This window comes from Jaculus jaculus, chromosome 2 (assembly GCF_020740685.1).
Source record: "Jaculus jaculus isolate mJacJac1 chromosome 2, mJacJac1.mat.Y.cur, whole genome shotgun sequence".
In the NCBI taxonomy this organism is placed as follows: Eukaryota; Metazoa; Chordata; class Mammalia; order Rodentia; family Dipodidae; genus Jaculus; species Jaculus jaculus.
The window spans coordinates 158,506,021-158,531,948 of NC_059103.1; the positions used below are offsets into that span (position 1 = coordinate 158,506,021).

The 25,928-nt window shown below is 36.1% G+C and overlaps 1 protein-coding gene across 2 annotated transcripts in view; it reads right to left on the bottom strand.

Annotated features, from left to right (window-relative positions):
- The window catches only part of Mmp16 (matrix metallopeptidase 16), a 306,078-nt gene that overhangs the window by 27,229 nt on the left and 252,921 nt on the right, over positions 1–25,928 (bottom strand). For both annotated transcript variants that reach the window (XM_045144394.1, XM_004656918.2), the window contains one exon: positions 3,664–3,802. In XM_045144394.1, the coding sequence (XP_045000329.1) occupies positions 3,664–3,802 (139 nt within the window). The remainder of the gene's footprint in view (positions 1–3,663; positions 3,803–25,928) is intronic.

Genomic DNA, 25,928 nt, shown 5'->3' on the forward strand with positions numbered 1-25,928 from the left:
TCAGCTAACAAATGTCAAGTGGAGGAATAAGAGGCAGATGTCTACTCAAACCTCACACCATTAAGTGGTACCAAGTCACTGGGCATATGAAAAGTAATGGGACCATGAACATTCACTGAGAAAGGCCTGCAGTTCCTATATCTACCTTCATAAGCAAGTGTAAGCCAAGCTATACAGAATTTCTCAGCTAGCAAAGTGACACAATGACTTTTTTTTTTTTTTTAAAGTGAGCTACATATCTATACATGTGGTCTATAAATTTAGGTTCTTTCTTTCTTTTCTTTTCTTCTTATTTTTTGCTAATATGTGGTAGGATACAATTTCCCATAACCATGGATTTCTTGCTTGTGGTATGTCTCATAAACAGAAGCACTGACAAGCTTTCTTCTGAAACACCTGCAAACCAAACAGACTTGGTTTACAGAGACAGTGTCACCCTCCACAGCAAAGTGAAGATTTGTTTACTCTCTAGTGCAATAAAGAGAATGTTTCCCTTCAGGAAAAAATGTAGGGAGGCTTACTTCTCATTAAATATGTAACCACTTCTCTGAACTGAAACTGGTTACAGGTACAAAATTAATCTGCCCTTCTTCACGTCAGTCCCTAAGAATTTAGGTTTAGGAATTGGTAAATATGGATATTCTAATGACTAAATTTTTGCCTATATCCTTTTCTCTGATAGAGGATTTTCATATATGCTGTTAAAATCCACAAAATTGAGACAAGCTCAGTTTTTAAGCTAACACACAGATCTGTGATGGTCTCAAGATACATAAATATTTGTGTATAATGTACAATTCTTGCTAATTTCATTTACCAATTGGGATATTTTTGGGTTTAATGTGATCTATCTCTACTCAGACACAAACTGGTCTGTGTATACAGTTTGTTTTTCTTTCTTTGTAATATGTATGCTTTTTATTTATCATTCTTGCCTTGCCTTTTATACTAGATACATCCTTTAGGAAATGATGAATAGACATCATAACTGTGCACAACCTTGCCATATTCCTGATCTTATGGAAGTTGCTGATGTCGGAATGACTTACAATTGAATGTCATTATTTATTTATTTATTTGTTTGTTTTGGTTTTTACGAGGTAGAGTCTCACTCTGGCCCAGGCTGACTTGGGATTCACTATGTAGTCTCAGGGTGGCCTCAAACTCATGGTGATCCTCCTACCTCTGCCTCCCAAGTGCTGGGATTAAAGGTGTGCACCACCATGCCTGGCTTTGAATGTCAGTATTTTTGCATCTCTGTATGCATTCTTGAAATATTGTATAGCCAGTTAGTTAGTATTGATTTGATTATCTCATGTGCAAGGCATTGCAAAGATCTGTGAAACACATGGATGATTCATCCAAATAGCAACCCCAATCCTGATACCAAATTTATGTTTTAGTTACTGTGGGGTTTGAATGAAAATGTCTCCATAGCCTCAGGTGCTTGTGTTTGAGCTTCCTGTTTAGGCCCCACCTGGGAGGTGGGAGGTAGGGCCCTGTTACAGTGTGTCACTAAGGGCAGACTTTGGGGTTGAGCCAGCTGCGCTTTGCCTGTTTGTTCTCTTTCTGCTCTTGATGCATGATTATGTGAGCCATAACCTGTTTCTGGTCAGATGTTTTGTCCAAAAAGTTAATATTTACCTCCAACAAAACTGTTACATACTTCCAACATATAATTCCATAAATTAAACATTCCCATTCCAAAAGGGAGAAATGGGTATACAGGGAAAAAAAAAAAAAAAAAAAAAAGAATAGAAAAAGGCAAGACAAAAAAAACCAGCATGCAAAACAACAAATTCAGTATCTGCATGTCCAGTATCTGGGGCTGGTGATTGAAACATCAAGGCCCCAAAGGACTCTGGTAGTCTGATCACTCCAGTTAGAACAGTAACTCCATTCCTTTAGCTCTAAGGACTGTAGACAAACAGCTTCCCCTCTTGGGATGGATATACTCCATAGCTACAGTTTCCTGAGACAGACATTCTATGGTCTTGGCATCTTCAACATCCTGGGATTTCCATTGGAACTTAGGCTTCACGTTTATAGCTTCATGTAGTGTTTTGTCAGGGTCTCCTTGAAGGTACTCTGATCCTGTCACACTTTGCCTCTATTCTGTAACTTTTAGTCATTAGTGTCAGTATCAGTGTCCATGACCCCCTCCTCTATTTTTGCATCCTTCATGTCTGTAACATCAGTGTCACTTGGAAGATGTTTCTAAGTTCTACTTTCAGCTCAAGCTATAGGCTGGTAGCCTTGGACCAAAGATGCAGCAGCCCCGTATGCTAACCTTGGAAACATACTTCCTCAGGCAGATGTTTGGATTAGAGATTTCTCTGTTTTGTCTCTCTATTTTCAATGAAGAAATGATTGAAGAAGACTTACCATGTTGATGTCTGGCCTTCCCTAGCATACACATATACATGCTCACAACCCACAAAAACACATATACATGTATAGATAGACTCTGTAAAGATAAGCTAATTCTAGATATAGTTTCATTTTATAGAGGTAGTTTAAACCACACAAAATTTACAAATACTTCCACAACCCCATTTTATTACCTTTATCATTATTATAAATTCTACTTTTATCCTGAGAATGACTACCTTTTAAGGTTAAAGTAGTCTTTTTTTTGTCCCTTGGTCTGCATCCTTGATTAATCTTATTTCAAATTCTTCTGGGAATTTGGATAATCCACATTCCAGTTCTCAGAATCAGCTCTGATGTGTTCTCAGTTTCCTTAGTTCTCTAAAACAATCTGTGTCATCTCTATGTCTCTACTGCCCATGATTGAAGTTTACTGTTATTAAGTTTTAAGGGTAGAGGAGAAATTCATTCAGGCCAGGCACTTAGTGACACTAGTGAGATTAAAATCTATCACTCAGATATGTAACAGACAATCAATTTCACAATATGGATAATTAGGTGAACTTTTCCACTCATAAGCTTATCTTGCTCTTATGGTTCATTTATTAGTTCACTGGATATTAACTTACCAAAACTTACAAAACCAGTAAATTTTCAGAGATTATATATGAAAATAAAGTATAAAATCAATTTCATCACATAAAAATAACAATCAACTAATGGTTCTATAGCAATTAATAAATACTCTAGAAAAAAAACACCTAAAAATCATTGGCCACTTACTTTCTTTATTCCTCTTTTCTATTGTTTAATTACTCTTTTGGAGTGAGATCCTTCCTACAATTACCAGGATATTCTCACTTATGATTTCAAGGATTTTCTCACCTCAGCTTTAGCTTCCTAAGTAGCTAGGGCTACAATCATATTCCACTATGCTTATCTCCTTACTCCCTTCCTTTCCTCCTCTTCTTCCTCCTTCTCTATATCTTCTTGTTTTGTTTCTTTTTTCTCTCTGTTTTTGGTATATTCTATCTTCATCTGAATATTCCTCTGACAGTGTCTCTAAACCTTGACTTCTCCATGAAAATACAATAAGCTTAAGCATAAATTAGAAAATGTTAAAATTATACTTATTTTGTTTTAGTTCTATTTCAATTTATCATGCAGTTTACTTCATGAACCCCCTTTACTATGTAATCTGAAATAGCTTTATTTATTTACATCTATGTACACTATAAGGCCCTAACTAGAATGGCCAGACATAACAAAGAGAGAAAGTGAATACATCCTTACCTTTGAAGAACACGAAATTTCCATCACTGTTTTCATAAACAGCATCAATACTAGGAGGTAATCCCCGCCAGAAGTAAGTAATCTGCATTGGGTATCCATCCATCACCCTGTTGTTTCTCACTCGCCAAAACCATTGATCCTGCAAATAAACCAAAGCATTGCTGAGCAATCTTTCAGGCCACTACAGTATTAGCGGAACAATAGTGGACTGAACAGTTGTAAAGCTAAGTTGATGTTCTTAACATTGTCTTACACCAAAATAATCATAGAAAGAGCATACACTGTATAAACTGAAGTTTATAATGTACAAATCACACAACATAGTAAATTAATGCTTAATGTTTTTAAATTCTTCAAACTTTCCACCATAAATTATGATTTAAAACAGTGGCAAATGGTTCTAAATTTTCATTTTACATTATCTATACTGCTTTCTATATGATAAAAACAGGAGTGGCATAGGCAAGTTAGAAAATTAGTGGATATCAGAACCATGGACATACGAACATATATATTAATCTGAGCATTTTTACACAAGTGCAAATTCTTTATTCCTGTGAGGATGTTAGGATAAGTATGTCTTACTTTCTAGCATGCCCATAATAGAGCCAAAATCCTGTACAATAATAAATACAGCAGCTCCCTTTATCATCACATATGCCTATGATGAGTGAGTAATGGTCACTTTAAAATAAACAAATTAAAAAAAATCATCACAGCAGATTCTGTTTTGGATTAATTTTCTCTTCTATATGTTGTCACACTGTTGTATTTTTCTTCCTTAAATAATAACAGAGGTCATTGTATCTATTTGTATCTCTAGTGAGTGACACATGGCTTATTTCAGGATTTATAAAGGTGGTAAGTTATTAGACCACACAGAATATATTTTTACATAAATGCTTACAATTAGAAAAAAATAAAACTAAACTTAAATCTATAAAAAATATTTAGCAGATCATACAAACTATTTTCTAGAAATATTTCAGAATAAAGACTATACAAAGGATTTCAGGATTAGAAAAGGTAGAAATATTTAAGAAGTTGGGGTGTGTGTGTGTAGATGTGATTTATGTGTGTGGCACATGTACCAGCTGTGTGTGCACTAGCTGAAGCAACAAGGGAGAGCCATGCGCTCTCTGTTATCTCTCATCCACATATTTTGAGATGGACTATTCCCCTCAAACTGGAGCTGATGATTTTTAGTCAGTGAGCCCCAGAGATGCTCCAGTCTCTGTCATTTCTAGGACTAGAGATGTGCAAAATCCACTTTTTATGTGATGGGTACTGGAGGATTGAACTCAAGTGAACCTTGGCCCTCTCAGTCCCTCACGCTTAAGTGGCCAGCACATTACTCTGTAATCTATTTCCTCTGCTCCAAAATTATTTTTAATATGTAAAATTTTCCTGTATTTTAAATTGTGGTGATATTTTCTTGTAAGCCTTAAAGAGTTGCACTTGGTTGTCCAGATTGTTTTCTCAATGACTCACTGTCCAGCTTCATTACTGGCTTTAAGTTCACATCTTATTTTTACTCTAATTCTTAATAAATGTATTACCTTGGTTAAGACCGTAGTCCCTGAGATAATGGTAATATCTAGTGTGTCATGTAATTATTATGTTAAATAGAGAGAACTATCTAAGGCTGGTACTCAAAATTTTGGAGGTCATTATTGTTAAAATTACCTAAGAATATTTTAACACTTGTTATCCTTTATTTCCTGTTTACATTTCTACTTAGTACTTCCTATTTATATTTCTATTTAGGTTCACTTTCTTTCTAGCCTTTTTTTTTTTTTTTTTCATTTCAGACTCAACTGTACTCTGATTATAATCTTTTATAACCTTACAGTTTTATGTTATTAACTTTTGGTTTTAGAGATTTTTTTTATTTTTTATTTTTGAGACTAAATCATTTGGTGTAGACCTGGCTACTCTGGGAATCATTATGTGGTCCTGATTGACCCTCAATTCACAGTGATCCTCTTTCCTAATTCTCCAAATTGCTGAGGTAACTGATATCAGCCACTACACCTGACTCTGTTACTAATTTTAACTCGATAGCTTTCATAGTACATAGTAGGTTGAATTAATTAATACTATGATCCTATATACGTATATATTACTTCTTAAAGGAAATATATGGACATGAAAATCAGGGAGTTACCACTAATTGAATCTGAGCAGGAGATAGTTTGCATACTCAAATAAAAACAAAAAAAACTACCATTTTTTTCTAGCTATAAGAGTTTTAAATTGGGTTTGAATATCATGTCAATCTCCAAGTAAAATGTGTTTATTAAATCATTTTAATCTGCATATTAACATAATAAATACAAAGTGTTAAAACCCCCTGGATTGTTATAAAATGAATATCCAGTCGAGATTATTTACAGAATAATGAGATCAAAGACTCTAAGCCAAAGGGGAAGCCCCTGGTCCCTAGTCTATCCTTCCACAGAGATGTACTTCTTGTATTTATGGTATTTATGGTTATACTGTTCATACTGCATACTGTACTAGTGGCTATTTAGTATCAACATGGGCTACACTCTGGTGATAAGAACTCAAAATAAACTTGTATCCAATAAAGGAAGAAATGAGAGTTCTGCTTCAAAATAATCATAGCCAGTTTGCAAAAATTCAAGAGGTGATGGGTAACTCTGCAGGGATTAATGTGTACTTCTAGCCAGCAATCCCTAGAAGAGTCATTTAAATTATAGATTTTCAGGCTGTGCTTCTATTCAGTGTATACACAACTTTTCAGTTTAGCAGAAAACAACAGTAGAATAATTTTGAAAGTGTAGCAGTTACTTTTTTGTTGCAGAGACAGAACACTCTTTTCTTTTGTGAGGAAAGAGTTTATTTTAGTTTACAATCTTGAAGGGAAATTTCATCATATCAGTACAGGCATGTTGTCATGGCAGCAGGAAGGAAGGTCCTTGATAGATCTAGATCTGAACACCCCATGGAATAGACTAAAAACACAACCCTCAGTGACACACTTTCTCCAGCCAGGTTCAGCTTCCAAAGTCCTAAAACTCTCCAAATTCCCATCAGCTGGGGACCAAGTATTCAGTACACTTAACATTACTGGAGACATTTTGTATTCAAAGCACCAAAAGAAAGTATTCTCTGTCAGGAAACTGCTATCAGAGTCACCATAGAGTGGCATTTCAGAAATAGGGCTTGCAAACAGTTCTTCAAGAAAGGGAATTTAAGATGATATTCAAGTCTTAGTACCAATTATCCAGGCAAGTGAAACCTTCACTAAACAACCTGTCTAAATTGAAGTCCCTCACTCCACCCACACACATCTGTTGGCTGGCTCTGCCTTCTCTTCCCAGCACTGTTCTCCTGTTGTGTTTGTCACATTGTTATACAACACCCCACAAATTTTTTATTATGCATGCTACATTCACGGGAATGTAAGGGCTTTGTATTTTCTTCACTTACAGTCCCCCCTTTCCAGAAAAAGGATTTGTGCATAGTAGATAAGTAAATAAATATTTTTAAAAAAGTAAATTTACAGAGCAAAGAAATAAGTTAAAATAATTGTTTTAGAAACTAAAGGTTTAAAAAGTTATCTATGTTTCCTTCCTTCTGTGGTCAAATTTTTTCTTATTAAAAATAAATCCTATGTTGGAGTCATAAGAAGACATGGAAATATACTTGGATAAGCACATGCTTAGAATATAGGCTATTTCTAGATGCATCTGTTATCTAAGGTTTTCAAATCATGGGAGAAAAATATGTTGGTTTTTACCCTTTGAAACACTGTAAGTTCTAGGCTGAGTTTATATGTTAAGAAAAAGGAAGTCCTAAATCTGTTACTTGTGGGTTAATTCTGACTTTAAAAGAAAAATAAACTGTGACCCTAGTAAGAGTAGATAGGAAGAGTTGGGATACACTAATAATAACTAGCACATATGAAAATTCAGCTTATGAAAAACACAGTGCTTACATATGAAGAAACTGGAATTTGTACCTAGATCATTTTTTTTTTCATACAAAATATAAGCACAGATACCAAAAAGACCATTTTGTTCACAGAGCTAAGTTCAGGGAATATGATATAGTGTAGTGACTTGGTTCAGAAATTCAGGTTACTTCTGTTTCCTTCCAAATTCTGGCTTCTAACAGGCATGTTTTAGCTAAGAACTGTGCAAAACAGGATCTCCGGCTGCACCGCTATGAAGGCATGATAATGTTGTATATGATGTAGGGTAGATCATCAGTAAAGGATACTATTTTCAGGATTACAATAACAGTAGCAGCAACAACAACAACAATAAAATCGATAGTAACAATTTAGTAGACATGGTTAACTTTTACTTTTCATATATGCACTTATTTATTTAAATAACAACTTGTCTCAAATTGACTTTCCTGAATCCCATCATTCATTCTCTGTGTGCTTTCCTGATTAGACACTGTGATCTTCCTCTAGTCTTCCCATTTCTGAAATAACAACTCAAATCCCTTCATTTCTTTCCACTATTAATGCCACCATCCTAGTTCAAGCTACCACTGTGTTTTATCCAGATAACTGTGATATACCATTCCCTAGCCTTTGATTTGCTGTTTCATAGAGGTAGGACAGGTACACATGTTTTAAGTGAAGCCAGTGACATAGAAAACCTGGTACAGGCTGTTTTCATCTTGACCTTCAAGTAGCCAAATATCCTCGCAACTACTCTGTATGATGTCACCCACTTAATTCAGAATCTTTTTGGTAGCCATTTCCTTCCTTTTTTTTTTTTTTCAGTCTCTCACCTTTTTCACCTAATTTGCATGCACCCAGACCCTCATGTATATTTATGACAGCTTTATTTTTTTCATCAAGCTGAATAATATATAAATCTAAGATTGTTTAAAAGAAACCAATTGTTTAAGTATATAAAAATAACTTAAGAAAATGGTCTTCTGAATAGGGAGAACTCATCAGCTGTGAAAAGTCATTAGAAAATGCTTCTGTGCCCAAGCACAGATTCACTAACAAGTAATTGTGTTATTCTTTAAGGATTTATCTTGTTTGTGGAACGTGAAATCAGGTATGTAACTGTGATTTAAAAAATATATTGCAGGGCTGGAGAGATGGTTTAGCGGTTAAGCTCTTGCCTGTGAAGCCTAAGGACCCCGGTTCGAGGCTCGATTCCCCAGGACACACGTTAGCCAGATGCACAAGGGGGCGCACGCATCTGGAATTCGTCTGCAGTGGCTGGAGTGCCCATTCTCAATCTCTCTCTGTCGCTTTCTCTGTCTGTCGCTCTCAAACAAATAAATAAAAATAAACCAAAAAAATAAAAAATATATTGCAGAGCTATAAGCATAATAAGGACAAAGAGGTGAATGGTAATTTATATGACTGTTTAAAGGTCAAAGTAAGACATGTAGTTGCCATGAATGCACATAAAAGTATATCTGAAGTTGCCACCTGATCAACATTCAAAGCCAGGCTCCAAAGGTAGCTAGAATTTAAGAAACAGCAGTGCAAGGGTAACTATTGACACTAGACATGAAATGGAAGCCAGTAATTAATTCTTAAATTAAGGTGATATCTGATTATTTATTCATTCTATGGCACTTGTAAGAAAGGGTGAGAAGATTATAATACATTTTAAGTTCACTAAATTTCATGCTAACTGTTCTTTGCTGGCTAAGTACCTGTACAGGAAATTATAAAAGTTATAGTATTTAAAGAAGAGAATGAAGCCATGTATATTCAATTATATGCATTTCTTTTCAACACTGGAAAGAACAAATAAGATCATAATGTAGAGAAGACAAAGAAAACTATAAGAGAGGCTTAATACATGTACTTGGCAAAAGATGATGGCATTTTGGGAAGCTTTTATTATCTATTACAACAGCAGAAATGAGCTGGGTTTTGGTATACAAATGTTAGGAGAGAGCCTGTTCAAGGCAACTATTAGAATATGCTTTCTACTAACACAGTCATGAATGTCTGAAGTGATTTACAAGCAAGAATTTCATGACTCTGCCATGAAGATGCCCCAAGGAAGTTTTGGGAATAAGCAGAAGTGCATCTTCATTTATCAGCCACTCAGCCTCAGACCTACATCTTGGAAAAATGCTCAAAATCTACTCTCGTGGTGTAAAGAAATAAAATGCTAGCAAGTTATCTTTCAAAATATTCCTCAGCTCATAATTCTATAATTTCCTTTAATTTATTTTTAAATAATCATCTGTTATAGTTAACATCGATTTAGATTTAGAAAGGTAAGTACTTAAAAGGCAAAGAAATGTTTGTTCAGAAAGGAGAGTTAACATTTTCTAAGTGTTTCTCTGTTGTTATGTTAAATGTATGTAGTGACTTGAACAGTCTGCAAATGTTCAAAAAGTCATTAATTTTGGTTTAATTTATGCACAAAAATCTGATTATGAAAGTTTAAGTGTTGGATCTGACCGTGGGCCACTATCTTATAGATTATTATTTGTGAAATTCTGATATAGAAAATATTAAATTTTAAAACTTAAAATCATAATCATTCATGCAAATGAGGTACATGTATTAATGTCAGTATGCATTTTATCTTATTTCCATAGATAATGAGTGAAATATAATGAAGTATTGCTATAAAATAGGTTATGGCACCAGTCTTGAAAGTCCAAAGGGGAAGTTCAACATGGCTGGTGACTGGCCCTGTCTTCCCTTGCAGGTCCTTCTGTCAGTGTTGCTGGCTCTTCTTGAATCTACTCTTATTTGTAATGTGCATTGTGCTGGCCACAATGTGGAAAACATATTCACTAGAAAATGCATCATTATATATTCCACAATTAGAGAAATCATTCAATCACCTATATATGATAAGTGACAGAGTAATATCAAAGATTGCTTTTTATTTCCTCCTCTAGGAACTTAAGAATCTAAGCAGGATACTATAAATTTCCATCCAGATACCTGCCATTAGATATTGAAAACTAAAACATTTCCTTTGGTTCCCTGTGTAACTGGTACTGAAGTAAAACAAAACAAAACAAAAACTCTTAAAAATATATATTCAGTCTAAATGCTCTGTGAGATGAAATTATTGTTTTCTTTAAAAAAGTAGGAGCCACAAATTAGTGTCTGTAATGAACTAGAAATAAGCAAGTCTTTGACACACCTATTTAGAATTATAAATGCATTATTTTTGAGGAAAAATGTGTCATTTGCAATGAAAAAACTGTATTTCTACTGAATAACAGTATAGAGCTATTTCTTTCAGAAGACAGTGTATTCAATTTACGGTCTTTGAGACAAGCGCTCTCTATCTAGACCTAATTTGCTATGTAGACCAGAATGGTGCTAAAGTTGTAGTAATCCTCCTGTGTTTACCTACTGTGTCAATTTAGTTTTTGACTATTCACTCAAAAGTTGTCTCTTCTAAATTTTTCTATCAAAATATCATGTTTTATATTTATCATTAACCTACTATTTTATGAGATTCTCTTGCTGATTTGGTCCCCTTAATGTATGCCTCTTATTTAACTTAATAAAGCATTGAATGTCTCACCCGTGGAAGAGTGCCTGGTAAATCTTAAGTGAGCATTTCACAGTAGGGACAGAAAAACAAATATGTCAATTATCTTTCTTCTTGGCCTAGAATTTAGGGAGACTGATTGGTCAATATTCTGCTTAAGTGCCCTCAGCAGTTTACCCTTAGCTGTTGTTACTGCTGCTATGCCCTCTGTGTCCATTTCTACTAGCACACTTAAGTCATCGCATAGAGATTGTCTACTGGCCAGTGGGTGTCATCATGCTACGCTCTTACAGGGTCAGTCACCAGCCATGTTGAACTTCCCCTTTGGACTTTCAAGACTGGTGCCATAACCTATTTTATGAATATGACTGCTATTCTCTGCAATTCTCTAGGCTTCATATTCACTTGGAATACTTTAAGCTTAAAGTTATACCACATATTCCTCAGACATTCATCTTGCCTTTTAGCTGACTCCCCAGTTTAATCCTGTGGTATCCTGTTTCTCCAGTCACCATGGCCAATGTAAAGAGCCTAGTTATACAGTGGGGGTGGGGATGAAGAAGGGAGATGACACAAGTTCTGAGGTAGGAAGCATGCCAGTGTTGAGGCATTGCCTAAGCCATTAATCAGATATGGTCTTTCTACCAGACCTTACAATACAATCCAGAAGGAAACGCTGAAAGACGTAGAAAGGGAACCAAATGCCATCATTAACAGAATATATTGGATAGGAACAGAGTCATCAAGGACTGGAGAGATAGCTTAGTGGATAAAGTACTTGCCATGGAATTCTGAATATCTGAGTTTGGTTCCCCAGCACCCATGAAAAGCACAATCCTGTAGCAAGCAAGATGGAAAGCAGAGACAGTGATAAAACCCTTAGAAGCCTCCATGCCAGGTAGCCTTGCAAAGGCAGAAATGAATAGTGGGAGATCCTGCCTCATGGTAAAAGGTGAGGACCTACACACAAATTGTCTTTTGACCTTCACACATGTGCACTGGTACTCACACACATGAACATACACACACATCATATACACACAAAAATGAGTCATCACTCCATTTAACACTTCTGAGATGGAGCAGGGATGAGGAAGTTGGGAGAAAAGACAGGGGGTGCCAAACAGGGAATGTACATAAGGAATTTTCTTTCTCTTTCCTTTTTTTTTTTTTTTTAAATTTGTGGTAGGTTCTCATGCTAGCCCAGATGACCTGAAATTCACTATGTAGTCTCAGGCTGGCCTTGAACTCACAGTGATCCTCCTACATCTGTCTCCAAAATTTGAAGATTAAAGGTGTGCGCCACCATGCCCTGCTGGGATTTTATCTTTCTTAGGAAGGGACACAAAACTTGTCAACAAATTAAGTGCTAAAGGCCTGTGCTGAATTAGAAATTTGGCCCTAGGAGATATGTATAGTTGAAACAGAGAATTCCCAAGAACTTGCAATGCAAGGAACCTTGAGAGATTCCTAAGGGATGTTGTTCTAAAGTTCAGGAGCAGTTGTTGCCATAACATTACAGACTAGCCCTTATTAGCTATGCCTAATTGCTTTATGCTAATATGCTCTTGAGAACATTCCTTCTGTTGTCACTGCAATGTTGGGGTTTGTTTACTTAAAACAGAGTTCAAAAGGTAACTGCCCTCCCTTATACACCAAGTAAATACTCAACAAACAACCCTACCTGAAGAAAACAGAGGAGATCTAAGCCAATACCTGGGGGAAGTCAGCATCAGAAAAAAAACAAAACAAAAACCAACGCCTCCTCAAAAAAAAAAAACAGATACTGCTTCATTTCTGTCCAGAGAAGTAAAAACGGTTACACCTACTGCATGTTGAATGAGAAAGTGGAAAACTTCTGTGAAATAAAAATAAGCAAGTGTATTTTCTATTTATTCCCCTTAACAATAGTGTATTGGATAATTATATTGATATGGTTAATTTCTTGATTTTTTTTCTTTTTTTAAGATAGTGTTTCACTTTGTACCCCTGACTGGCCTGTCATTTTCTGTATAGCCCAATCTTGACTAAAACTCATGGCAATTCTCTTGCCTTAGCCTCCCAAATGTGCCACCATACTTGAAAATACTTAAAAATTATTAAGAGATACTAGCAACCCAAAGACTGATGGCAAGTAAACAAAGAAGCAAAAGTTTTGGGGTATAGATACTGAATATAATGGGAATTATTTTTGCCTAAGTTACATGATTTGTCTCCTTCCTGTGCTGGGGGATTCATAACTGAGGAAAAAGTCCAGAAGCCTATAATGGAGGGAGAGGGTTGACTTTGCTTGGCTTTCATAGCAAAACATCACTTCTTCCGGGTCCTTGTCTCTCCACCTAAACAAAGAAGGGAATAGACAGACAGCAGTGATGGTAGTTTTTGTTAATGTTGAAATACAGTTGTTAAATGGAAACTAGACTCTCAGTAACAGTTCCAAGAAAGAAAAAGTGTTGTAGCTCTGATTGTTGGTGGCAACAGGTTTTCGATCAAGATGGTAGAACTTCAACTACGACTCAGCAGACCTCAGGATACCTGTCAAGTGTGGTCCCATTGAGTGATATAGCTTTAAGCTCTTGGCAGATCTCAGGATTCCACCCCAAGAGGAATGCCTATGAAGGAGGAATTAGGATTTCTGGAATAGAAGAGGATGGATATCATGGAGGCAGGAGCCTGAGCTTCCAGTTGCTGCAAGGCAGGAGAGAGTATAGACACAGAGGGCATTTCTGTGCACAGATGTGAGGATATTACCTCTAGCACAAGATGTTCTGAGGTGAAGACACTATCATATCTTCCCCAAAGGAGTCTTCTTCCTTCTTCTGCCAGTCTTTTCTCTTCCATGTCCAGTAAGTTTCACTGAATGACTGAACTGAGTGAGCCTAAGACTAAAGAGCCCATTGTGTGAGTTTATATAGACACATGCAGGCCCTCAGTGGTCATGCAGATTAGGTGAAAATCACAATTACCAATCCAAAGAATTTTGCAGACCAACAATCATCCAAAAGTTTCCAGGAGGCACTTAGCTGTAGAAGTGTGTAAGTAGCCTGTCAGATTTGTTCCTGAGTTTTTTTTTTTTTTTTTTTTTTTTAATCTGGACTGCCAGAGTGGCCTCAATTCCAGTCTCAATGTGCAAACTTTGAGAGTGCTAGAGAGAAGGATTTGGCATGCATCACACAGGAAGATGGCATGTGATAATAGGTGTTCCATCAGGTCAAGAGTAAGGGTACGGATGTACTTTCCCAGAAGGAGTTGCAATAAGATGTGGCAGGTAGGAGGAATTCAACTAGCATATGCTGGAGATTCACAAGCCAAGAACTTGTTAGTCACTATAGCAAACTATGGAAGCAATGCCATACAGAGTATACAACATAAAGAAGGTAGGTTACTGGGATATCCAATGACATGACCAATGAAACAAAATAGTTAAGAAAAATAAGTATTGCAATGAAGCAGGAAAGAGGATATAAGGTGAAAATACATGTCAAACCCAGAGGACCTAACAGGCGACAAACACTGGGTTTAGGTGTAAAGGAGAGGTATATTTACTTGGGAGTTAAAAAAAAAAAACAAAACACTAGAGATTTAAGAAGGGAAAACGTTACTGCAACTACTAGAGAAGAAAACAATTGAGTAAGAATTCTAAATTAACAAAATATTGCATGTAGTAAAGAGTAAGGCAAATTATGCTCTGAGTGATATAAAAGAGAAGGTGGGATTATGTAAAACAGAAGTTTCAGTTGTAATTAGCTGAATATACATTATTAATATGAATAAATATCAATATGGCACATTCATTCCTGAAAAATATTTTTCATTATTCTAGATAACAAGCACTACTTCTAGTAAAATGATAGGTCAATATTTAAAGTAATGGCATTAAGATATCATTTTACTTTAATTTCAAAAATATCCTTTCTATGCAATATTAAGTAAGTTAATATAGAAACCATTCTGCACTTTGATAATAGCTTTTATTATTGTTTATATCTATGTTTCAGATTTCCTTAGCTTCAGGTTTTATTTAGATCATTGCTTTTGACATGAAAACTGAGTCCTTGAGGATGATGTCTGCATAAAGTGACAATTAGAGATTCATGCTTAGCTCCTCTGTCTTTCATCCTGTGTTCATGTCACATTCATTAGCAAAGTTAAAACTATTAAAAATAGCATAAAACTGATTTTTACATTTTTATACATAAAGTTTATATTTTATATACCATATATATACATTTTTTTGAGGTAGGGTCTCACTCTGGCCCAGGCTAACCTGGAATTAACTATGTAGTCTCAGGGTGGCCTCAAACTCTCAGTAATCCTCCTACCTCTGCTTTTTGAGTACTGAGATTAAAGGCATGTGCTACTATGCCTGGCATTTTGTATACCATATATTTTTATAGAACAGTAGAAAATATACATTATTATGCTTACTATCAAAGCTAAAGTTGAAGAATGAATGAAACTAAAGAAGCCTAGGATAATATTAAAATAGCATTGTGGGATGAATCTATATCACATGTTCCAATTTACCCAATGTTAATTGTTGCTAAAATCCTCATTTATAGCAAGCAATCACCAGGATGGTGGCTGATACTAATATCACACTACTCCAGGATGTAGAAGCAAGAGGAGTGACAGTTTAAGACTAGTTTGGGTTACATAGCAAGATTCTGTCTCAAAACACAATATAGTATTGAGCTATCATGTGATTAAAATTCAAAAAAAAATAACATCAGTATCTAAGAATATAGTTCATTTATTGCTGTGTAATCCTTTTCTATTATCATTCATTCTTGCTGAGTTGTGGCAATTTTAACGTGTTTGATATTTCCTATATAAAATAACATCTGGGCCTCTCTGTACACCTTTAATAATGTTTCCTTTCTTCCTTTCTGTCATCTCTAGGGAAAGGTATTCAGAAAAATCCTAATTTTCTCTCTCCCTCCCCTCTTCTCTGTTCTTCCCTTCCTCCCTCTCTGTGTCTATCTCTGTCTCTTCCCCCCCCCAGGTATTTTCTCTGTATTATCAATTCACTAAAAACATATTCTTATATCTTATCACCAGTATAGAAGTATATCTTCAGAGTTTTTTAGGTAGTAATGTTTCAATGCTACATTATTTAAATCCCATTCTCTAGGTCTGTTTTTCATATGATAACACTAGCCAAAAATGGCTACTTTAATTTAAGGTAACTATGTGTCCTGGAAAAATCAGTTTCTGATTTCACAAGGTATATTGCACATCCTCAACATACATAGGCAACTAGCAGTAGGAGAAGGTAGAGAACACACCTATAAGGTGGTTATTATGATCTATCCCATTTGTATCTTCTCTCAGGCTCCTGTTTTACTAATACAATCAATTTGTAGTTGCAACAGGGGTACATAACTTGGGAAGTATTAAATAAAATAAGCCTGAGTATTAGTGTTCCTAGGGCCTTTTTGATTATTTGATCAGTGATTTATTGTTTGTTTGTTTTGGTGTTTTAGAGGCAGGAACTCACTCTAATTCTGACTGACCTGGAATTCATATGTAGTCTCAGAGTGGCCTTGAACTCATGGTGATGCTCCTACTTCTGCCTCCCGAGTGCTGGGATTAAAGATGTGCACCACCACACCTGGCTAACCAGGGAATTTTCTAAAGAAGCAATTTTACTTTTATTGTTTGTATTTATTTATTTTCAAGCATACACACACCCACACACACACAGAATAAGAGAGAGAATAGGAGAATTTGGGTATAGCAGGGCCTGTTGCTGCTGCAACTGACCTCCAGATGCATGCATCATTTGCATTGGCTTCATGTGGGTACTGTGGATTGAATCCAAGTCATTAGACTTTGCAGGCAAGTGCCTTAACCAGTGCTCAGAAATCTCTACAACCCTGATAAGGGATTTGTTGAAAAACTCAGAGCTATAGTCCGTAGAAATGCTGAAAATGACAACTGTGACAATCAAAGGGTCTACCATATGCATGGGGGGTGTGAGCTCATCTGTCAGATTTTCTTTTTTTTTTTTAATATATTTTTATATTGATTTGAGAGAGAGAGAGAAAGATGCAGGCAGAGAGAGAAAGAGAGAGAGAATGGGTATGGCAGGGCCTCTAGCCATGGCAAACGAACTCCAGACGTATGTGCCACCTTGTGCATCTGGCTTATGTGGGTCCCAGGGAATCAAACTGAGGTCCTTTTGTCTGCAGGCAAACACCTTAACCGCAAAGCCATCTCTCCAGACCAGGTTTTATTTTCTTGATGGTTTATTTCTTCCATTACATCTGTGCATATCCATTTACATTTGTGATTTAAATATCATAAAATACCCCCTCTTCAAGAAATGTGTAATGGACCCCTAAAACCAGATTAGTCACCAAGACCAGTAAGTGTTACTGTGCTCTCAGGCCCATGTGTTAAAGGCTTTGTCCACAAGCCCTGATTCTATCTGAAGATTGTGAAAGGTGACAAGTGATATTTTGGGAGAATTTTTTTTTTTTTCCCCACTGTATGTATTTCACTTTGAAGATGACACGGCCTGGCCCTCTAGTGTCCATATTGACCCTCTGTTCTCCATGAATGAGTAGCGCATTCCTCCATCTATTCCTATGTGGCATTTCCACAGATTCAAAGCATCAGGACCATCAGTGATGTCATGAAGTTTCCAAACTTTGAGTTAAAATAAATGTTTCCTTTTTTCTAAGTTGATTGCTTTAGGCATTTTGTCATAGTAATGGAAAGCTGATTAACATAAAGGTCTATTTTCACATATATTAACCCTTACATTTTATCACGTTGTACATTTTGATTATCACTATTGTCTCTATTAATCCTCACATAGGCATTTTGATTTGATTTTTGACTATAGACTATTCCCAACTAAAAGTAATTCAGAAGAATTTTATAAACCTGAGTGTAATACCTTCCCATATCTTAGAAGGCTACCAGGCAAAGGCAAACACCTTATAAATATTTACTGTAAAATATATCAATGAATGTAGTCAGCAAGAAATTGAGATTAAATGATTCATAGTAAATATGCTTTTCAAAAATATAATGGGATCTCAGATAAAAAGCACATTTTCTTTATCTCCAAATTTGATCTTATCTATTCATATTTGCCATTCTGAAACATAATAAGTAAAAAGTTACACGTTATTTATAGATATTTACTTTAAAAAGGCAAAAAGTAAATCTATGCCAGAAGACATTGGTTATCTGCAGCAGTAACCCATTCATTTGTTAGAAAGTATTTCTTGGTATGACTGGAGATATATGCAAATTTACTGAAGAATGACAGAAGTATTTTTTGGTATCAGACACAAAATAGTCCAAACAAAGCTTGAGCAAGTGGATTTAGATGGTAAATTTAGATGTTCCATTTCCATGAAAAAAAAAAAAAAAGATATAAAATGGAGACTTTGGGTAGGAAACTTCAGCATTACTCAGGAGAGCTCATATCTTTTTTTTTTTTTTTTTTTTGGTTTTTCGAGGTAGGGTCTCACTCTGGTCCAGGCTGACCTGGAATTCACTCTGTCATCTCAGGGTGGCCTTGAACTCACGGTGATCCTCCTACCTCTGCCTCCCGAGTGCTGGGATTAAAGGCGTGCACCACCACGCCCGGCACGAGAGCTCATATCTTAAAACCATTACATTTGTTACCATATGTAATTTTTACCTGTCCTTTCAGTGATACTGGGAATAGCAGGCTGTCAAAAGAATGATGACTTTTGCAATGCCTCTCAGACTTATTCAGAAATGACACTCTATTTAAATGTCCCTACAACACTGCAGAAACTTCTTAAGTAGAAACTTCCATATTTTTGTGATAATGGTCGCTGTGTATTCAAAAGCTGTAATTTTAGGTCAAGACCCATTCAGTCCTTTTTGACTTGGGTGTGTTCATCTCAGGAAGCCTGGTACATAACTCTAAGGAACAGATCCTGAAATGTCCGATTAACACTACAAGATGAATTGATCTCTCTCTCAGCCTTGGCTTTTCTTTTCTTTTTTTTTTTTTTTCCAGTTTTGTATTTATTTCTCCTCACCTCTCCTCTCTACTCTTCTCTTCCTTTCCCTTCCCTCTCCCCTCTCCTCTTCTCCTTCCTTCTCATTCCATTTCTCCCTCTCCTTTCCTCTCCTTTTCTTACCCTCTATTTTACTTTCCTTTGCTACTTTCTCTACTTATCCTATTCCCTTCTCTTTAATTTTGTTTCAGATTTTAAATTTTTGGTGGTGGGTATGGAATCTAAGGCCTGGCACAAGCTAAGTATGCACTCTGTCATTGACACCGACCCCTAGCCCTGTCTAAGCAATTTTATCGCCCCCACCTACAATGCAATTCTGATTTTCAGTATCTTAACCTTCTTTGGTAACAAGATTTTACATGTTACTTCTGTTTGTTTACAAATACAATTTAATAGTAAAATAAAAGAAATAGTAATTGTTGATAATTTAAAATAACTCCCAACTAACCTTTTAGAAGACATCACTGCGTGTTCTATATAGACAGGCATATTCCCCATGCTGCAGAGTTATGCCTTATTTTAGGAGTGTCTGGGTTACAGTTGAACAAACATAAAGCACAAACTTAAATGGTATTTTCTCTTTTTCATTTTCATGTACATACTAAAAATTTCAATGAGACTATAAATGTTTCATGTTTGAAATGCATAATTAAAGGCTTGTAAGAAAACAATCTCCACAGACTACATCAGAGTTTTCTCAGACTTACTCACATTAATATGAAGTGTTGTAATATTTATTTAGTACAAGGCAGGTCTGTGTTGGGCTGAGACCAAGGTGGAGTATATTACTGGAAATAACAGAAAGGACTCTTTATTTCACATATAATATAACCACATGTTAGGTTCTTGGGGAAGGACCAAGGGATATTTTTAATGCAGGGTAATCTTGCTCATTTCTACTTTCCCGTACATGTCTTAGCTACAAAATAACTTGCATTTCTAGATAATGCAATAAAAAATTTAAAGATAAATAAATGCTAGATGATGAGATTCCATTAAAAAATAATATTGCTAAAATAAATTGACTCAAACATATTTATGTTGCTAATTTGTAGTCCAACTTATAAAAATTAACTGATCACCTGAAATTATTGATGTCAAGCAAAAATTAACTTATTTTAATCTCATATATCCATTAAGATTCATGTTGAAGTCAAATAAAATAAGCTACTGATTTATTTACAAAATCATTTAAAACATTAATTTCGTCTTGCTAACTTAGCCAATATTTAGTTTATATATCATAGGGTTAAAAGGATCACTTAGTTTTTTATAATTTATAAAATATTCTAGAAAACCTTTGTAGTATTGCAACACACTACTCTGAAGGAAGTGGGGGTAGATAGTGACCAGCAGCTCATTTCCAAGAAGTTAGGGCTTTGCCACACTTCAAAATGTAATTTCAAACTGAAATGTCAGCAGTAGGAAAGTTTGCCCAATTTCTTTCCAGGTTTCTTGAAATCTTTTAGTTCCTTATACTGCAGTGGCAGTTAATAGGTTTGACTTGGTATGCTATGCAAAGCCTCTCTGGGTACCAACATGAACAAGGCCTTTAAAAGCATGTCAGCAGCTTCAGAAAATGCTTGTCAAAAGGATTTCAGTTTCTCTCTTTGCCTTTTATAATCACTTTCAAAGGTTTATTTTATTTCTGGTAATTTCCATATGATGAATGCATATAGCGTGCCACTGTAATTCAGGGTGGGCTGCCTGGTTACAAAATTATAGACAGAGTCGATTAGGTATAAAAATAAAAAGCAGAACTCCAGAGACTTTACAGTACATTAGTGTTTTACTTACTGGTGGCCATGCTTAGTGACATGGAGGATAAGAAGGCAGCAATTTGATAAGTCATTCAAAAACATCTATTGAGTTTGCTTTGAAAATTAACAAAATGTTTCAGGTTCATTCTTATAAATGCAAACAGACCAAAATGTAAGGAGGTTTTAAAATACTTATTTATTTTACTATCCTTTGTTCCACTAGCAGTATATATCAATGTGGAAATGCAGGGTAACTAAGAGCCTTGAATTCTCATTTGTAACTCTGAACTCTGGCTGTTGGTCTTGTATACATTAGACTAAATCATTTACTCTTCAGATCTTAATTTCCCACATACACAATGGGGGACGGATCTTTGAATGCTACTTTAGTTGAAGGCATAAAATTGTATTGAGAGTGAAGGTGGTTAGAATATGGTTTGTGACTGTGAAAATGTACTGTGGGTAAGTTCTGGACACAGTATTACAAGGATAAGGGTTGGTACAGGTTGATAACTTAGTGCTAAGCATAATTATCTAGGAGGAAGAAGCTCTGGTGGGCTACTGTACTGCAGGATAGCCAGAGATAATAAATTCATAAATATGTTTTAAGATGCAAAAGACAGAAACTTTTCTACCCATGGAAATCATAAATGTTTGATATATGTGTGTGACCCACTTTTAACATTATCTGAATTATACATGTAACAAAGTATTACAAAGTACCCCCAAATATGTGTGACTATTTCTGTTTCATATATGCAAAACTAAATCTCAACTAAAGAAAAGATATTAGCTGACTTATGTCATATGGATAAGTTTCAGGAATCCACAAGCTTCAACATTATCCATACAACAGTAACTGCAAATGCAGTTACTTAGAAACTGGCAACTATTTTAAAATATGTCAGGATTATGAACAAGGAAGCTACATGTAAGTGAATCATAGACTGCCAGCTCTCACATTAGTTTTGGGCCTCAGGTAAAGAATGTAAACTTTGTCTGATCATCTGAACAGTGCTTGCTACAAAGCAATTCATGTTATCAGTAGAGTCTGCCCAAAGCACAGTTTTGTGAATGCAAAAACTCAGCAACAGGGTGAGGGAAGAACAGCCAGTTACCCATATCCACACTTAATTTTCCATAAAAATGCTTCCTGTCCTCTGAATAGAGTAAAATATGATGCACAGTCCTTTTGAATAAAGTTTCAAAAATTAAATTTGTGCAAAGAAAGGGAAAATGGCACAACTTCTTTTTACCCAAATCCCAATGTTCTTGTTGATAAGCCATGGTAGTTCTCATCCAAGCCTAGGTAGTATTATTGTTCTCGTTATCTGTCTGTCTCTGAACTCCTATTTTCAGCTCTCTGCATGAAGAAAAAGCCCATAAAGAGCCCAGTGCAGGACACCTGATACGCTGTGTCCTGCCAGCAGTTCCATTTCCCAGAGCCTAGTGTTACTAGCTGTGCTCCATTCACCACTTAGAGATGGTGCTCAGTTTGTTTTTATCGGTTTCTTCCACACTATTTTTTTGCTCAGCAATTTTCATCAGCTCTGTTGTTTCACTTTTCCCCCATGCACTAACTCCTGACTATAATAAACCTCAAGTCCTCACAGGAGTGTGGAAAATCACTAATGGAGTAGTTCACATTGCTCAAGTTCAGTGCCTTGGTTTCTATAGTAACCACATTATCTTCCCACTGCACAGTCACCTTCTAACCTCCAGGCTTGGCTAACGTTATATGTTCTAACAGATGCGGATGAGTTATCCTCCACACACATCCTTTGTGCTTCTGCAGACCTTTGAGCCTTAGAAGCTGACATACTCACTGCTGCATTAGCATGTATGAGGAAAGAACAGGAAGGAACTATAACAAATGAGCAGCTTCCAGAGTCTAATGGATAGTTGGTGGCCAGTCATCACTTTCATGAATGAAAATTTAAAAACAAATAAGAATAGCTGTAAACTTTTTGAAAATGATTAGTTATAGACACTTTTGTAATCACTTTAAGTTAAATATAGTATTTTTGCACATTAATAGGAGTGATAAAAACACCACCTATAGGCATATACATAGATTACATTTCATTGGCACTTGCTCCCTGATGGACCTCACATTACATAATCCAACAATACTCTCCAGATTTATTGCCTAGGACCTTGTAATTTTGCATGATTTTTAAAGCACAACTGTCCTGAACAGAATAAACACTTATCACAATGCTAAAATGTCACAAAAATGAATATACACAAAAAAAAGATTGGGTTCACTTTGATTCATCGAATGCTATTTCCATTTGAGCCTAGCCCATACTGGGAACACATTCTTATCTAATTAGATATCTTTGTCAGTCAGGCTAAATTATATGATTGCAAAGGATCCTTATTATTTTGAACCCTGCATTTGATTCACAATATCAGGGGAAATTGCAATGAATAGCTTAATAGTTGATGCCTACCAATAAGTTTTGAAAATGATATAACTTCACTACCACTTGCAATTTTACAAGATTCACAGTTTAAGTTTCTTGTACACCAATATGCCAGGTCCTATAAAATGCTTAAACAGCATTGTGGGGAATGAGTAGATAGATGAAGTTGGTGAAGTTCTTACTTTTGTACTAGAAGACACAGAGCCCAAGTATAAAAAAGAGAAATAGGATGACATACATGGTGGCACGCTAGTGATCTCAGCTGGGGAAGGGAGCAGAGCTAACCTGGGGCTCACTGGCAAGCCTATTATCCTACTTGGCAAGGTCAAGGGAAAGGAGCGATCTGGTTTACAACAAAATGTACGTTGACTGAGGAATGGAGCCTGTGGTTATCCGGAAGCCTCAACATGCACAACCTTTATTCACACACATGTGTTTTTATAACTTTATATGTGTTTTCATATAAACATGCCTATGTGCATATGCAAATATACATCCATTGTTCTCAAATAGTACATGTTTTTGATCTCTTTACATTAAATTTTGCTTTTTATGTTTTCTTATTTTTTATTGTTATTATTAATATTTATTTTTAAGGTAGGGTCTCACTCTAACCTGGAATTCACTATGTAGTCTCAGGCTGCCCTCGAACTCACAGTGATACTCCTACCTCTGCCTACCAAGTACTAAGATAAAAGGTGTACGTCACCATACCTGGCTAGCTTTGCTTTTTAGATTTTTCTGTAGTCTTTTCTATGCCTTGTGTGTTGGTTTATATCGATGTTAAATTGAAAGGACCAAAAATCACCTGTGAGGGAATAACTAGGTTAGGTTAACTTCTGTGCCTGTCAGTAAGGGATTATTTTGATTAGGTTAATTGAGGTGGTAATACTCACTTAACTGTGGGATTTGTTATTCCAAGAATTGGGGTTCTCTACTGAATAAGAGGGAATTGACTAAATACCGGAATTCATCATTTTGCTTCCTCAGTTCCCCCTATATGATGGAATGTAACTTGGAACTTTAAGTTGAAATAAACCTTTCCTACCTTAAACTGATTTTTGCTGTGTTTTGAGCCAACAACAAGAAATTGACTAACATACCATATTATTTCATTTATATCAAATAATTAAATTCATAAGAGATAAACTTATACTTTGTTACTTATTTTGCATATACATTATAATCACATTGTACTGTTGCATGTTTGATAATGATTAACATCCCGAGTGACTGCAATAGTGTCCATTGAGTTGACGACAGTCGTTTGCTATGCTACTCTCATATTACTATATATTTTAGCTTTGCTTGTAAAACTTTTACCCACTGGGAAGAAAGCTGCAATGAATACTTGTGGTGTTTTGATTTAGATGTCCTCAATAAGCTCATGTGTTTTAAATCCTTCATGCCCAGATGGCCACTTGAAAGGCCGGGGCTTTCTGAAGGAAGTGTGTTCCTGGGGGTGGAACTTGAGGTCTATTAACCCCTAGCTTGCCAGTGCACTGCCAGCTCGCTCTCTTACTGCTGTTTTCCACCTTAGATGACGGAAGTGATGTCCAGCCTGTGTACATGCCGTGCTCTCTCCTGCCACCATGAAGCTTCCCCTTGAGACTCTAAGCCAAAATAAAAAGTTTCCTCCGATTTTTGTACCAGTGGAGTCGAGTCATTGCTACTAGAAACCTGAATGTGTGGGTTTTGATCAGTTGGAACTTATTTGTGGGAGGAATGAGAAGGATTTCAAACCCTGGCCTAAGAGACAAGTTCCAGAGATGTAAACAAAGTCTGATGAGCCATTGTGGTTGAAATTGAAAGATGCAAAAGCAGAAAGGACCATGGACAGTGAGGCTTGTCTTATGAGGAAAAGAAAAATCTTTGCCTAATCTGGGATAGAAGTAGTTTTTTAAGAGGCTTGTTGCATTGTACCTGTGTCCTGACAACTATAGCAGGGTTGAATTCACAAGAAATGCACTGGTGTGAACATAAGAATATAGTACAGAGCGAAATGAAAGGTTTGGTCATAAGACAGTAGCTGGTTTCAGCTGCAGTTGTTTGAGAGATTACCCCCATTGACATTGGTACAGATGTTCTGCTTTGGGATAGGAAGAATACTGAAGGATTTTTTTGTGCTTTTTTTTTTTGTTTTTTTTTTGTTTTTTTTTTTTGTTTTTCAAGGTAGGGTCTCACTCTGGCCCAATCTAACCTGGAATTCACTGTGGAGTCTCAGGGGGGTCTTGAACTCATGGCAATCCTCCTACCTCTGCCTCCCAAGGGCTGGGATTAAAGTTGTGCACCACCACCACGCCCAGCCTTTTTGTGCTTTCAAAGTCAGGTTTATCCCTGCCTTGAATAACAAATTTGGTAGCCTTCTTGGTACTATGGGAGTATAATAAGTGCAAGAAAAAAGGTGTCATTGCATTTGAACTATGGGTTTCTGGAAATGGTCACTGCTTGATGTGAGGCAGGTTTTTTGGGTGTCCCTGTGTGGAGGTCTGATGGAGCCATGGTAAAGCCCAAGACTTTTGGAGAGCTCAGCATTATGAGATAGCTGCCAAAGAGACCTTCTGCTTTAGAATGGAG